This window comes from Phacochoerus africanus, chromosome 5 (assembly GCF_016906955.1).
Source record: "Phacochoerus africanus isolate WHEZ1 chromosome 5, ROS_Pafr_v1, whole genome shotgun sequence".
Lineage (NCBI taxonomy): Eukaryota > Metazoa > Chordata > Mammalia > Artiodactyla > Suidae > Phacochoerus > Phacochoerus africanus.
Window position 1 is genome coordinate 30,138,274 of NC_062548.1, and position 15,187 is coordinate 30,153,460.

General features: G+C 48.4%; 1 protein-coding gene across 5 annotated transcripts in view; it reads right to left on the reverse strand.

The window, feature by feature from the left end:
- The window catches only part of TMC5 (transmembrane channel like 5), an 83,378-nt gene that overhangs the window by 17,643 nt on the left and 50,548 nt on the right, over window positions 1-15,187 (reverse strand). For all 5 annotated transcript variants that reach the window (XM_047780396.1, XM_047780395.1, XM_047780394.1 and 2 more), the window contains exons 6-13: window positions 12,540-12,627; window positions 11,846-12,094; window positions 10,063-10,214; window positions 7,695-7,839; window positions 5,907-6,062; window positions 3,592-3,743; window positions 2,066-2,144; window positions 1,043-1,140 (exon numbers count right to left, since the gene is read on the reverse strand). In XM_047780396.1, coding sequence (XP_047636352.1) covers window positions 1,043-1,140; window positions 2,066-2,144; window positions 3,592-3,743; window positions 5,907-6,062; window positions 7,695-7,839; window positions 10,063-10,214; window positions 11,846-12,094; window positions 12,540-12,627 — 1,119 coding nt within the window. The remainder of the gene's footprint in view (window positions 1-1,042; window positions 1,141-2,065; window positions 2,145-3,591; window positions 3,744-5,906; window positions 6,063-7,694; window positions 7,840-10,062; window positions 10,215-11,845; window positions 12,095-12,539; window positions 12,628-15,187) is intronic.

The following is a 15,187-nucleotide window of genomic DNA, read 5'->3' on the forward strand; positions in this document are numbered from 1 at the left end:
GCCAATAAAAAACTGCTGTTAAAAAAACAAAACAACTTCTCATCTTTATGCCCAGACCCTGAACAGAGGCTGGACTAAAAGTGAGTTTGGGGAGGAATTCCCGTCGTGGCTCAGCGGAAATGAATCTGAATAGCATCCATGAGGACGCAGGTTCTATCCCTGGCCTCGCTCAGTGGATTAAAGATCTGGCGTTGCTGTGGCTGTGGTGTAGGCCAGTGGCCACAGCTCCAATTCGACCCCTAACTTGGGAATGTCCATATGCCTCAGGTGCAGCCCTAAAAAGACCAAAAAAAAAAAGTGAATTTGGGGAGTTCCCGTTGTGGCTCAGCAGGTGAAGAAGGTGACATAGTGTCCATGAAGATGAGGGTTTGGCCCCCGGGCTCACTCAGTGGGTGAAGGATCGATCCAACATTGTTGCAAGCTCCTGCATAGGTTGCAGATGCGGCTTGGATCCCGTGTTGCTGTGGCTGTGGTGTAGGCCAGCAGCTGCAGCTCCGATTCGACCTCTGGCCTGGGAACCTCCATATGTCACAGGTGTGGCCTTAAAAAAAGACCAAAAAATGAGATAAATCTATAGGTACAAGCATGGAAAGTCATAGTGATTCGTGATAACATCAGTAAGAACAAACTCCACAGTGGTTCTGCAGTGTGACCTCACTTGGACTTGAAAAATTAAGGAGTACATACATATCCACAAAGAAGTAGATTCATAGAAAAATATGGAAGAATATACATATATACTAGGATATTAAAATTATCCATGTTGGGTAAGATTTCAAATGACTCCATTTCTGCGTTGAATTTCGAGAATTTTCTTTTTCAGAAGAAGGTTTTAAAGAGCCAGCTGAGCTAAATGAACTGTGACAACAGGACTCTCCAATCAAGGTGACACTGCAGTTAATTCAGAAGAAAACACTACCCCAAAGGACAAGAGGCAGACTTAGAACAATGTACATAAGGGACCCAGACTTCCTGCTCGGCCGAGGCTGCAGCTCTGGTTACAAAGTCAGGTACGAATTGCTTAAGACAGACCAATATTTACCTCCTCAGGAACTCCCCCAGCAAGGAATCAGCTAAAGAGAACACAAAATCCATCAGAAGGAGCCGGTAGATTTCCTGGCCAATGAGGGTTTCCCAACACTGGAAGGCAAACAAGAGTTGGGGTGTGGGAAGAGGCTGTTGCCTCCTCTCAGTTCCCACCCGTTCTTGGCACCCTGCGCTCATGAGGATGTGGCTGGTGGCTTCATTTGCCCAGGAGTCTTTGTGGCCCTGAAAAGCAGACTCACTCTCAGCAGAAACGCACCCTTAGGCTGAGTTTGTTTCTAAGAGTGTTTATTCTCTTTCCACGCTCCTTCTTCCCCCATTCGGGCTTGCCCTCCCCATGAACCCAAACTTGCCCTCCCCCTACCTCTCTGCTTTTCTTCTCTGGCCCATGCCCTTTGGATCCCATTTCTCAACCAAGGAGGGCAAGAAGTGTCGATGGCTAATGATACTTCCCCTCTTTTTGCTTATGAACCTTATAAGAAACCAATATCCACTTGATGAAGAAAGTGGCCTAGGGGTTTAGCAGACGAGTACAAACTGGAAGGCTGAAGGAGTCGGTTTATGAAACTAGTGGTCAGTTACCTCTGCAGGAAGCCAATGCTACAAGCTGATGGATTGGGAACTTTTAGATTTGGCTGAATGGGAAAGGAACATTTCAGGTGCACATGCCAAGGATGGATGGATGGAGGGAGGCATGGATGGATGGATGGATGGATGGAGAGAGGGAGGGACAGGTGGATGGAACGATGGAGGGACAGAGGGATAGAAGGATGGATGGAGAGAGGGAGGGAAGGACGGATGGATGGACGGATAGAGGAATGGAAGGATGAATGGATGGAGGGAAGGAGGGAAGGATGGAGGGGGGAGGGACGGGTGGATGGACGGATGGAGGGATGGAAGAAGAAAATGACAGCTGTTCTAATATCATAAAAAGAACTCTTGAGAAACTTGAGAAACTCACTTCTTCTCTCATCAAAGGCTAAGAAACCAAACTAAAGGCAAAACAGCATGGAAGTCTCACCTCTTCACCAGCCAAGGCCACGATGTTCAGCCAATAGTAACAAAGAATTCCAATGATTGATATTTTCAGAAAGATGTTCCTAAATAACAAAAGAGAAAACAACTATCGTTACCCTCCACGGCAGTCATGAGTGCTGTCTGCTAATATTTTCTTGGGGGCACATGGTAGGATGGAAATTCCTGCCCCCTCCATGGTCGAGTTCGGCCATCTTGCTTGTTCTGCCAAATGAATTGTGAATGGAAGTGATATGCGTCACGTGTGTCCCTTTTAGGCTAGAGCACTTGAATGCCAGTGAGACCCTTCTGGAATCACTGTCTTCTCCCTGGAATGGCAATCAGCAATATTTGCGATGGTTCCTGCAATTTCAGCCGGGATTCCTGAGTGATTAACATGAGCAAAATGCCCTGCCAATCCACAGAGGACATGTAGCCTGAACAAGAAATGAACCTCTGTGTTCTAAGCCCTGAGGTGTGGGGGGTGCTGTTTGTTACCACAGCTTAGCCTCATTTATTCTGACTGATACAACCTCTCTTGGGCAGCTTCAAACTTTGTGATTTCACTTCTCACTGTAATAGTAGTAAATATACACACTCTTCATCACTATTCATGCTAACAGAGATCATAAATGTGGTGAGGACTTTATTGCATCATTCCTCAATCTTTACAACTCTATCATCAGGTAGATAGTACTTTATGTCAATCTTACCACTGAGGAAGCCAAAACTCAGATGAAATAACTTGTACAAGATCACACAGCTAGGAGGTCCCATTGTGGCTCACTGGATTAAGAATCCGACTAGTTTCTGTGAGGATGCAGGTTCGATCCCTGGCCTCGCTCAGTGGGTTAAGGATTCGGCCTCGCTGTGAGCTGTGGTGTAGGTCACAGATGCAGCTCAGATCTGGTGTGGCTGTGGCTGTGTCGTGGGCCGGCGGCTGTAGCTCCCATTCAACCCCTAGCCTGGGAACTTCCAAATGCTGCAGGTGCGGCCCTAAAAAAGCAAAAACAAACAAAAAATTATAGGGTCACCTCTAGCACATACATTGCCTTTGTAGGAATCAAAATGAATTGGCAAAAGCACTCCCTCCACTTCTGTTTGAATGGTTGAATTACCAAAATGCATCTGTTCCATGTGGTTGATCCAGTGGGTACTCATGCTCACAGTTCGGCTTATGGGAACACTGGATAACATCAGTCCCCATAAGACTCCCTAGCCAAGAACATTTGTGCAGTGCACAACCTGCCCATCTGTACATCTCATAACTGAGATTGTGTTAATCCTCAGACTGGGAACAACTGGGAAAGATAAGCCCTTATTTTAGAAAAAGGTAGATGTACTCAATAACTGTATTTCCTCAGAGCTCTTTGGATTTTATAGTTATTAACCTACACCATATAAGCATATTTTACTCTTGAAATTCTTTCTGGGAAACAGAACTTTGATACTTGGGCATGACCCTTTCTGGCACCCGTCCCATTTCCCTGCATGAAAATGGAGGCTGGTGCCGAGAGTGACAGCCACACCTACCGGATCAGGAGGCTGTAGACTTCGTGCCTTGGCATCTCATAACGCTCCACCAGCCTGAACATGGAGTAGAACCGAGGCACAGCCAAGTTGATGCAGGACACAACGAAAGGCAGTAACAGCACTGCCCCGGGGTCCCTGTGGTTCGCCAGGAACTGCAGGGGATGGAGAGAGAGAATCAAGACGCCGACTCTAGGAATTCTCATTGTGGCTCAGTGAAAACAAACCTGACTAGCATCCATGAGGACACGGGTTCGATCCCTGGCCCCCACTCAGTGGGTTAAGGACCCGGTGTTGCCACGAGGTGTGGTATAGGTCACAGGCATGGTTCGGATTCCTAGTGGCTGTGGCGTAGGTCAGTAGCTGCAGCTCTGATTCAACCCCTACCCTGGGAACTTCCACAGGCCACAGGTGTAGCCCTAAAAAAGCAAAACAACAAAAAGAAGTTTTTTTTTCTTTTTTTTTGTCTGTCTTTTTTGCTATTTCTTTGGGCCGCTCCAGCAGCATATGGAGGTTCCCAGGCTAGGGGTCGAATCGGAGCTGTAGCCACCGGCCTACGCCAGAGCCACAGCAACGCAGGATCTGAGACGCGTCTGTGACCTACACCACAGCTCACAGCAACGCCGGATCCTTAACCCACTGAGCAAGGGCAGGGACCAAATCTGCAATCTCATGGTTCCTAGTCGGATTCGTTAACCACTGCGCCATGACGGGAACTCCCAAAAAGAAGTTTTAAAAAAAGATGCCAATTCTACCTTGGACCCCTCTTTGCATGACTCAGAAGACCCTCCATGATGGGAAAACCCCAGAAGTGGCTCCTCTGAGATTAGCTCTTAAGATGCCATTTATTGAGCACTTACCCTGGGCTGAGAATCCCCCACATGGCTGCTTTAATTCTCATTACAGCCCAGCAGGGAATATTCATAGACCTGACTGATGGATGGCCTGAGGCTCAGAGAGGTGAAGATGCTTGCCCGGGGTCACGCATGTAGGAAGGAGCAGATTTGCCCCTAGCCTAGGGTCACCTCTGTCTATCAGACTCAGGGACCTGAGCTCCAGCAGCCACACTGCGACCTGACTTTCCTTACCAAGAGGTCTGGGGACCCGAGAATGGGCTCCCGGGCTTTGGAGCAAACACTGGAGCTCCAAAGCTACTGAAGCACTAAGAGTTTCTCCTCCTTTCTCCCATGTGCCCTTGTTCATTTCACCAGGCTTTCCCTGTCCTTGGTGCTGAATGAGGGGGAAGGGGAGCCTCTGCTAGCCGGTGCCCCATCTTTGTATGAGAACCAGAGAGGTGTCCCTGCCTTCACGGGGACGCCACTCTGGCATTTGGCTGGAGTGAAGCCTGGGCTGCCCCTCAGCCAGGCGCCCTTGGGGGATGGGCCAATCCAGTGGGTTTATCCGATGTCTGACAATTCCCCGTTCTCCTCCCCTGGGGCCTGGCCCCACCCTCATCTACCTCCAGATGGTTTTGAAAGCACCCCTTGCACTTCTGGCTGCAATGCTGTCCTCGAGGCCTGGAACCAGATGCTTATAGACTTTGTAAGACTGGAGACTAAACAAGGGGATGGAGACCAAATCCCTGGAGGATGGATTTTATCCTGAGAGTGTGGGGAACCCGTAAAGAAAGTCACACAATCTGACCAACCTGCATCACAATTCTAGAGGGTGGCAAGATGAGCCTCAATTAGCCCCCTTTTCCAGCAGAGAAAGGTGAAACCTACAGAAAAACAGTACTTCACCCACCTAGCTAATTAGTCACAGAGTTCATATAATTAAAAGAAAAAGCTGATATTCCTTGCTCACCACAGGACCATGCACTAAATAGACTCTCCACATAACTTTTCTCTCGTCCTAATCGCATGCTTACAAAGCCCGATACTCCTGGTTACAGGTAAGGAATCTGGGACTTGGAAAAATAAATCTTTTGCCAAACTCCCTCAGTTCACAGTACTTATTGAGTGTCTGCTCAGTACCAGGGGCTATGAGAGGCATTAGGGATAGACTCAGAGAGGAAGAAATCAGAACCTGATCCCAAGTCCACGGCCCATCTCAGTCCTCCCTTCTCTCCACTAGCCCCGACCCTCCCGCTCTGGGCGTTGCACATACATCACCTGCAGATATTTTTATGCTATAGATGCTGAGCCCTTGGGCCAAAGAAGGGACCCAGGATTCTGCACTTTTTAGCAGACTTGTGCTGATGCTGCTGGCCACCCGGTTGGAGGGGTGGGCTCTCTGCCACCCTCCCCCTCCGCCACGCCCTCCCTTCCCTTATTCTTCTGCCCTCTGGACCCTGGAGCTCCTGCCTCTCTGCTTACCTCTGAGTTATTCTCAGCCAGGTAATAAACAGCCGCACAGCAGGCAATGGCCACTCCCGTAGACACAACCCAGGCTGCCAGGTGGGCAGAGAAGTGGACCAACTGCTGTTTGAATGTTAACTTGACATTCTCCTGGCGGATTTCTGACAGGTTCTCCTGTAAACACAAGGAAGTCGAGTTCACCCACAGACCCCCTTCCACTGTTAGCAAAGGCCCCCCCTCCCGCCCCCAGGTCTTGCTGCTCCCAGAGACACAAACCCACCCCAGATCCACAGGGTAGAGAGAGGGGGAGGTGCATGATGGACTCGAATTAGGAGACTTGTGGGAAAATCTCAAATGGGCAAAACCCCCCATCACTTCATTAAACACCTTTTCCATCTCAGAGGAACAGGGATTGGGACCATGATCAGGAAAAGCACCTTGAGGCCACAGAAGCTTCTTTTAGAATGAGGCGGGGTGTCTACACCAGGGATCCCTCTGCCAAAGGAACCCTCTGCAGGAGTTCTCGTTGTGGCTCAGCGGAAATGAACCCAACTAGTATCCTTGAGGAGGTGGGGTTTGATCCTTGGCCTCGCTCAGTGGGTTAAGGATCCAGTGTTGCCATGAGCTGTGGTGTAGGTTGCAGATGTGGCTCGGATCCTGCGTTGCTGTGGCTGTGGGGTAGGTTGGTGGCTACAGCTCCGATTCGACCCCTAGCCTGGGAACTTCCATATGCCGCACGTGCAGCCCTTAAAAAAAAAAAAAGGGAAGAAAGAAAGAAACCCTCTGCCACCCTCTTGTCAAAACCCCTTCATTTGGAGTTCCCAATGTGATGCTATGGAGCAGCAGCATCTTTGCAGCACTGGGATGGAGATTTGATCCCTGACCCCGCACAGGGGGTTAAGGATCCAACTGCAGCTTGGATCTGATCCCTGGCCTGGGAACTGCACATGCCACAGGGCAGCCAAAAAAGAAACAAAAACAAACAACAACAAAAACAAAAAACACTTTGTTTTTGGGGTTTTTTTTTTTGTCTTTTTGCTACTTCTTTGGGCTGCTTTTGCGGCATATGGAGGTTCCCAGGCTAGGGGTTGAACAGGAGCTGTAGCCACCGGCCTACGCCAGAGCCACAGCAACGCGGGATCCGAGCCACGTCTGCAACCTACACCACAGCTCACGGCAACGCCGGATCCTTAACCCACTGAGCAAGGCCAGGGACCGAACCCGCAACCTCATGGTTCCTAGTCTGATTCATTAACCACTGTGCCACGCCGGGAACTCCAAAAAACACTTTGTTTATAAATTCTGCTTGGACCATACCCATGGCATACGGAGGTTCCCAGGCTAAGGGTTGAATCAGAGCTGTAGCCGCCAGCCTACACCACAGCCACAGCAACGTGGGATCCGAGCCGAGTCTTCGACCTACACCGCAGCTCATGGCAATGCCAGATCCTTAAGCCACTGAGCAAGGCCAGAGATCGAACCTGTGTCCTCATGGATGATAGTCAGATTAGTTTCTGCTGAGCCACAATGGGGAACTCCAAAATTGTTATTTTTTAAATAACAATTATTTAAAATTTTATTTTATAAGGCAAGCCTGTATCAATTACAAAGTCACGTTGTGTGAAAATTACCATTTCCCTATATCATCACCAGCACAGGCATTTAAATAATTCAGGGTTTTGTTTTTGGGTTTTTGCCAATGTTCAGGGAAATAAAAAATAACTATTGTTTTAAAAAAATCACAGATATGATAAAAGAGGAAAGAAGACCGGCCATGGGAAGGGGTGTAAAGCTATCTTGTCTTACCCGTATCTCAGTGCTCAGATTCTTCTGTTTCAGCTTTACAGCACTTTCATGCGTGACGGTGAAATCCCAGCAAAAAATGAGTTTAGCAATCCCTCGGGAGTAAACGTGGGGGTTTATGAAGTTGTTCCGGAAATACCTGGCCATGCTAGGGAGGGCAAAACCCAAAATACCCAAGGGTTATTAGGACAAGCATTGGGGGTGCAGAGATTAAAACAAAGGAAAGTCCCATCATTCATGGTGGAAGACAACACGGAAGACCGAGCCCCAAGTTCTTCTGCAACAGCCCACACCATAGCCATCACCAGCTTTGGGATCTGACTTTATAACCCTAGACCGCCAGCTGGGGAATTTTGTCATTTTAACTCTTCTGACCCTCAGTTTCCACATCTACATAATGGGGACAATAGCAGTTCACACCTCACAGAGTTACTATTAGAGTTGTAGTCGTTTCCTTTTGCCTCTATAATTAATTGCCCCAAACTTACTTGCTTAACAGCATGTATTTAGTCTGTTTTTTTTTTTTTGTCTGTTTGTTTATTTTTTTATGGCCACACTGGTGGCATATGGAAGTTCTTGGGCTAAGGGTCGAATTGGAGCTGTAGCTGAAGCCTGCACCACAGCCACAGCAACAATAGCTCCAAGCCACATCTGCAAAATCCCTTCTGCCAGATAAGGTAACCTTTTCACAAGTCCTGGAGGGTAGGATGTGGACATCTTTGAAAAGTGGGGGGCATTATTCAGCCCACCACAAGAATCAGTGTCACTCTTAGAGCTGTAAGCACGCAAGAAAGGCAGCTGTTATTATCCTGGAGATGTCAGCAGGAGACAATGAAATCCAGCCCAGGAAGCTCTTAGCACTAAGTCTGGCACTTTAAAAATGCTGAGTCAAATGGACAGTTCCAGAGCTTCCATTATGGCTCAGTGAGTTAAGAACCCAAGATATGGAGTTCCTGTCGTGGCTCAGTGGTTAACAAATCTGACTAGGAACGATGAGGTTGCGTGTTCAATCCCTGGCCTTGCTCAGTGGGCTAAGGATCCAGCATTGCTGTGGCTCTGACATAGGCCAACAGCTACAGCTCTGATTAGACCCTTAGCCTGGGAACCTCCATATGCCACAGTTACAGCTCTAGAAAAGGTAAAAAGACAAAAAAAAAAAAAAAAAGAACCCAACATAGTCTCCATAAGGATGAAAGAGATGATGCTCCTTGGGTTAAGGATCCGGCGTTGCCGTGGCTGTGGCGTAGGCCTGCAGCTCCAATTAGACCCCTAGCCCGGAAATTTCCATATGCTGCAGGTGCAGCTCTAAAAAGAAAAAAAAAAAAGCTGGACATTACCTTTCCAAAATTTGCCACCACCAAGTAACAGCAGCTTAGGAAACCGTTCCCAGTTTGACAGGGCAAAACAAGATCGTGTTTTATTTTGGATTATCATGCCGGCAGTGAGGTTGTTATAAGCTGCACTGTATCCCCTAAAAATTAATATGCTGAAGTCCTAGCCCATAATATCTAAGAGAGTGACTGTATTTGGAGATAGTGTTTTTACAGAGGTAATTAGACTAAAGTGAGGTCATACAGGTGGGTTCTAATCCAATATGACCGGTGTCCTTAAAAGAAGAAAAAATTAGGATTCAGACATGCACTGAGGGCAGATCACATGAGGACACAGTGAGAAGGTGGCTGGCTGTCTGCAAGCCAAGGAGAGAAGCCACAGGAGAAACCAATCCCATTGCCACCTTGAACTTGGACTTCTAGCCTCTGGAATTTAAGAAAATAAATTTCTGTTGTTTAAGCCCCCCAGTCTGTGGCCCTTTGTTACAAAGACATCATAAACCAATACAGAGATAGAACATCCATACATCCTTCTGGATAACTATCAATCCACAATTGTCCATCAAAACTTCTTGAGTCATGGAGTTCCTGTTGTGGCTCAGCAGGTTAAGGACACGGCGTTGTCTCTGAGAGGATGTGGGTTCGATCCCTGGTCTTGCTCAGTGGGCTAAGGATCTAGTGTTACCATGGCTGTAGCATAGGCCACAGCTGCATTTCCAATTTGACCCCTGGCCTGGGATCTTCCATATGCTGTGAAAAAAAAAAAAAAAAAAAAAAAAACAGAAAAGAAACAAACAAAAAAACGGCTTGAGTCATTGCATCCTTATTTTCAGACTGACCAGTGTCTTTGAAGACACTTGAAAACCTCTCTGCCTCTATCCAAATGTATACTTTATGCTCCAGGACAAGGAAAGATCAGCAGCAGAAAGTTGACATGGTAGAGCAATGGATTCCCTTGTAACTCTTGACTCTCTTGAATCTCTTAAATGTTGCCTAAAGCTGAAAAGCACTTAGAACCCGAAAATGCAGACATTCCACACCTGAACAGCAAACTGAAAAAGCAGGTGACCAAATACGCTCCGATGGTGAAGATGTAGGCCAGCTGCATGTTGTAGGAGGCCCCGCCGTCCCCGTGCCGGATGGTCGAATTGGTGTAAAAGCCATAGTACATCACTGTGTCGCTAAAATAACCCTGAAAAGGACAATACACCTAGTCAGGTGGATCTCTGGAGAGACAGTGAATGAGTGTGGTCAGCACAACTGACCTCTTCCGTGTGTAAGAAGCTTGCACCCGTCAGTGTGTTACCACTTTTTTTTTTTGTCTTTTTAGGGTCACACCCAAGGCATATGGAGCTTCCCAGACGAGGGCTCCAATTGGAGCCATAGCTGCCGGCCTACACCACAACCATAGCAACGCCAGATCCGAGCCTTGTCTGCGACCTACACCACAGCTCACAGCAATGCTGGATCCTTAACCCACTGAGCGAGGCCAGGGATCGAACCCTCATCCTCATGGATACTAGTCAGGTTCATTAACCACTGAGCCATGATGGGAACTCCAGAGACTCTTTCTTTAAAGGGCTCACTGATAAAAGGGGGCAGGGAGTTCCCTGGTGGCCTAGTGGTTAAGGATCTGCTGTGGCGTGGATCACTGCTCTGGTGGGGGTTTGATCCCTAGCCTAGGAACATCTGCATGCTGTGGGCATGGCCAAAAAAACACAAGGGGGCAGGGATTGGGGGGATTGTTCTAGATTAATAGGCTTCAGAGAAAAACAACAGAGAGTGTGGTCTTTGCTTGGATCTTGGTCTGAACAAGAAGCTGTGAAAAGACTTCCCATTGTGGCTCAGCGGAAATGAATCTGACAAATATCCATGAGGACTTGGGTTTGATCCTGCCTACACCACAGCTGCAGCACTACAGATCTGAGCTGCATTGACCTACACCGAAGTTTGCAGGAATGATGGAGCCTTAACCCACTGAATGAGGCCAAGGATCAAACCCTCATCCTCATGGATACTGGTCAGGTTCCTAACCCATTGAGCCACAAAGGGAACTCCCTGGAGGAATCTTAACTTTGACTGCAGCCTGTGGTATGGGTTTGATCCCTGGCCAGGAACTTCTGCATGCCTTGGGTACAGCAAAAAGAAAGGAAGAAAGAAAGAGAGAAAGAGGAAGAAAGAAAGAAAGATAGATGAACATTAATATGAGATGTCCCACCACATATTAGGTGCAAGAAAGCAAGTCTTCTTTTGTTAATTCATCTTTTTTTTTTTGTCTTTTTGCCTTTTTGCCTTTTCTAGGGCCACACCCGTGGCATATGGAGGTTCCCAGGCCAGGAGTCAAATAGGGCTGACGCCAGCGGCCACAGCAACACAGGATCCAAGCCGCATCTGCGACCTACATTACAGCTCACAGCAATGCTGGATCCTTTACCCACTGAGCGAGGCCAGAGATCGAACCCAAAGCCTCATGATTCCCAGTCGGATTTGTTAACCACTGAGCCATGACAGGAACTCCTAATTCATCTTTTGTTAAAACAAACAAACAAAAAATGCACCTATCTACGCATGCTGTGTCCACATATGTGTGGAGAAGAGGATTCTGGACAACAAAACCCGTTACACTGCTCCCATAGGCAGAGATTCTACTATGTTGTGTACATATTACTTTGAGGGAGAAAAGGAAAACAATCTAAACACCCACTTTTCCCATCTGTTGACTCCCAGGCAAAACAAGTGGCCTGGAAGGGTGCAGGGCAGGTGTGTCCCTGGGTTTCCCAGGTGTGACGTCTGGGTGCAGGGAGTGATGGGTGGAGCACTTACCGCCCCAGTTACAAATTCCAGTCCAGTGAATTGGAGGTGGTTCTTTGGGGCCACGGTTAACTGAGGGATTATGATGAAACTGAAGGTCACAACGAATGCGAGAACGTTGAACTTCAAAAGCCATCTCAGAAAGTTGAAATAGGAGAGGACGCTGGTGCCAAACTTGCCTCTGATGACCTTGAACGTCTTCTGCCAGAGGTTGATGGAATGGAGGAGTTCGGACAGGCTGTTCTTGACTCTCCGGTATGTCTGGAGCGGGGAGCAAAGGGTGAGAGCTTCCGTACCCCCAACAGGTGTCTACGGAGCAGGTGCCATGACATCAAGCACGGCCACCATTTCTGGAGCAGGACAATGCAGCCAGCCCCTGCCGATGCACTGGCAAATGTGACCCCATTTCATCCGCAGGACCACCCCCCCAAGGTGAGTGCTATGATTTGTCATCTTCCCAGGTTTGCTGTGGCAGGTGATGCCCACAGTGGCCCAGGGGCCCGAATAACTCAGCACCCGCTTAGACCTTCCCATGCCCCCCTAGTGGTCCCACACCTAGATGGATCCAATGCCTATGTCCTTCAAGGAAACAGCCCTGACCTTGGGTTCCTCCTTCCTGTGGACCCTCTGTCATCCCCACTATCCCACCTCCCCGCCTGCACCCAACGCCGTGCCCACCGACAGACCGCAGCAAAGACCGACTTACCAGCGACATGGAGTTCAGGCACTGAGCACAGCAGGTGAGCTCCAGGATACGACGGGACTGCTTGCTTTTCTCTTTTTCAACCATTTTCCTATGAGAAACAGCACCAAAAAGTGAGAGACACTGATGCTGTAATGCATACATTTCCCCCAGAGTTCCTGAGTGCCTCCGATGTGCCAGGCACGGCTCCCGGTGGTGAGCTTGAGAAGGATTTTGCCAGCTGGGGAGCACACATCCGTGTTGGAAGAGAATGCAAATAAATAATAGATACAGTACTAAAGTGGGGAAACAATATAGGATAATAGAAGGTGAGGTGGAGTTCCTGTTGTGGCACAGCAGAAAGGAATTCAACTAGGAACCATGAGGTTGTGGGTTCAATCCCTGGCCTCGCTCAGTGGGTTAAGGATTGGACATTGGCGTGAGCTGTGGTGTAGGTTGCAGACACGGCTTGGGTCCTATGTTGCTGTGGTTGGGGTGTAGGCTGGCTGCTGGAGCTCTGACTCGACCTCTGGCCTGGGAATTTCCATATGCCATGGACGTGGCCTTGAAAAAAAAAAAGAAGGTGAGTTGTACTTTGGGAAAGAAAAACAGCAGAGTAAGGAGATTGGATGTGCTGGGGCGGAGATTGTGTTGGAATAGCGCCATCTTTGCTCCAAGTCTTGAAGGAGAAGCAGGGTTAGTCTGTGGAGAAGGGGCTGTCCTTGCACAAGGAACAGCTAACATGACCCCCCAAAGAGGCCAGGCTGGCCAACACGGAATAAGCAGGGGGAAGGGTGGAGGGTGTGAGGGATAACCATCAGGAGGGGGCTGGGGTCCCCAGAAGTCAATGGTTCTCAGCCTGGCCGATTTGTGGCCCCCCTTCCCGCCCCTCCCCCGCCAAGGGAACCCCTGGAGACTTCTTGAGTTGTCAAACAGGGGGTGGTGGGTGGGAGGAGACCACAGATGCTGTGTACACCCTGCAGTGAATAGACAGCCTCCACAACACAGAATGATCCAGACCCAAACAGCAGGTTGAAAATCCCGCTGTAAAGTCCTTGGGGTCTCCAGCCTTGGGACAGAGGGAAGCATGTAGAGCTTGAAACAGAAAAGTGCTTTGAACTATTTTTTTTTTTTTTTTTTTTTTTTTTTTTTGCTTTTTAGGGCCACACCACAGCAATGCGGGATCCTTAAGCCACCAAGCGAAGCCAGGGTTCGAACCCGCGTCCTCATGGATAGAAGAGTGTTTAGAGAAAAATCCAGCCACAGTTGGTCTCTTTAACTTTCCAAGAACGCATTACATCTCCTTTGCTCCGGCCTTTCCTGGTTCTCTTGGTCCATGGCAAAGGCCCCCCCGCCACCCTCCAGCATCGTCTAAGGCTCAGTTCAGATGCCCCCCTGGTTTGTCCAATGCACTGTATCTCCTCCTTCTGGTCCTCCCACTGCAATCTCCTTCTGTTTTGATTTGGCCTGATTTTTTTTTGTATCATAGTTACCTGTTGACTTATTTATCCCCCACCCCCACCCTGCCAGACTTTGAACCTCAGAAAAACTGCATCATTTGAATCATTTACTAGCAATTGTTACATCTGCTCTGCTAGTTTCTGCCAACTACTACAAACTGCAAAAAGAGAAAGGCTGAGGAACCTTATATATAAGTAGGGTCTGAAGACTTAAACCGCCTCACCCTTGTTTTTTGTTTTTTGTTTTTCTTTTTAGGGCCATACCCGAGGCATATGGAGGTTCCCAGGCTAAGGATCAAATCGGAGCTACATCTGCTGGCTTACACCATAGCCACAGCAATGCCAGATCTGAGTTACATCTGCAACTTACACCACAGCTCACGGCAACTCAGGATCCTTAACCCACTGAGCGAGGCCAGGGATTGAACCCGCAACCTCACGGTTCCTAGTTGGATTCATTGTCGCTGCCCCACAACAGGAACTCCTCTCTTTTTACATTTTTTAAAAATTTTCTTTTTACAGCTGCACCTGCATCATATGGAAGTGCCCAGGCCAGGGGTGGAATTGGAGCTGTAGCTACAGGCCTACGTCGCAGCCACAGAAATGCTGGATCTGAGCCCCAGCAACGGCAACCTGGGGCAACCCAGGGTCCTCAACCTGATGAGGCAGGCCAGGGATAGAACCGCATCCTCATGGATGCCATCCTCATTCTTAACCCGCCGAGTCACGCAGGAGCTCCACATCTTACATGTCCAAAGTAGGTTTGTCAGAACTAAGAAACCAACGTTGATGTATAACTTTTACCTGCACTCTAGACTATTCCGATTGTACTAGTTTTTCCACAGATGCCTGGCTTCTCTTCCAGGACCCATCCAGGATATCACGGGGCATAGCTGTCGTGTCTCTTTAGAACCCTTTAGGACGTTCCCGTCATGGCTCAGCAGTTAACAAACCCGACTAGAATCCATGAGGATGTGGGTTCGATCCCTGGCCTTGCTCAGTGGGTTAAGTATCTGGCATTGCTGTGAGCTGAGGTGTAGGTCGCAGACGTGGCTCAGATCTGGCGTTGCCGAGGCAGCTTACAGCTCCGATTCAACCCCTAGCCTGGGAACTTCCATATGCCATGGGTGAGGCGCTAAAAAAGACAAAAAAAAAAAAAGAAAGAAAGAAAGAAGAAGAAGAACCCCGTAGTCTGTGATCGTTTCTCAGATT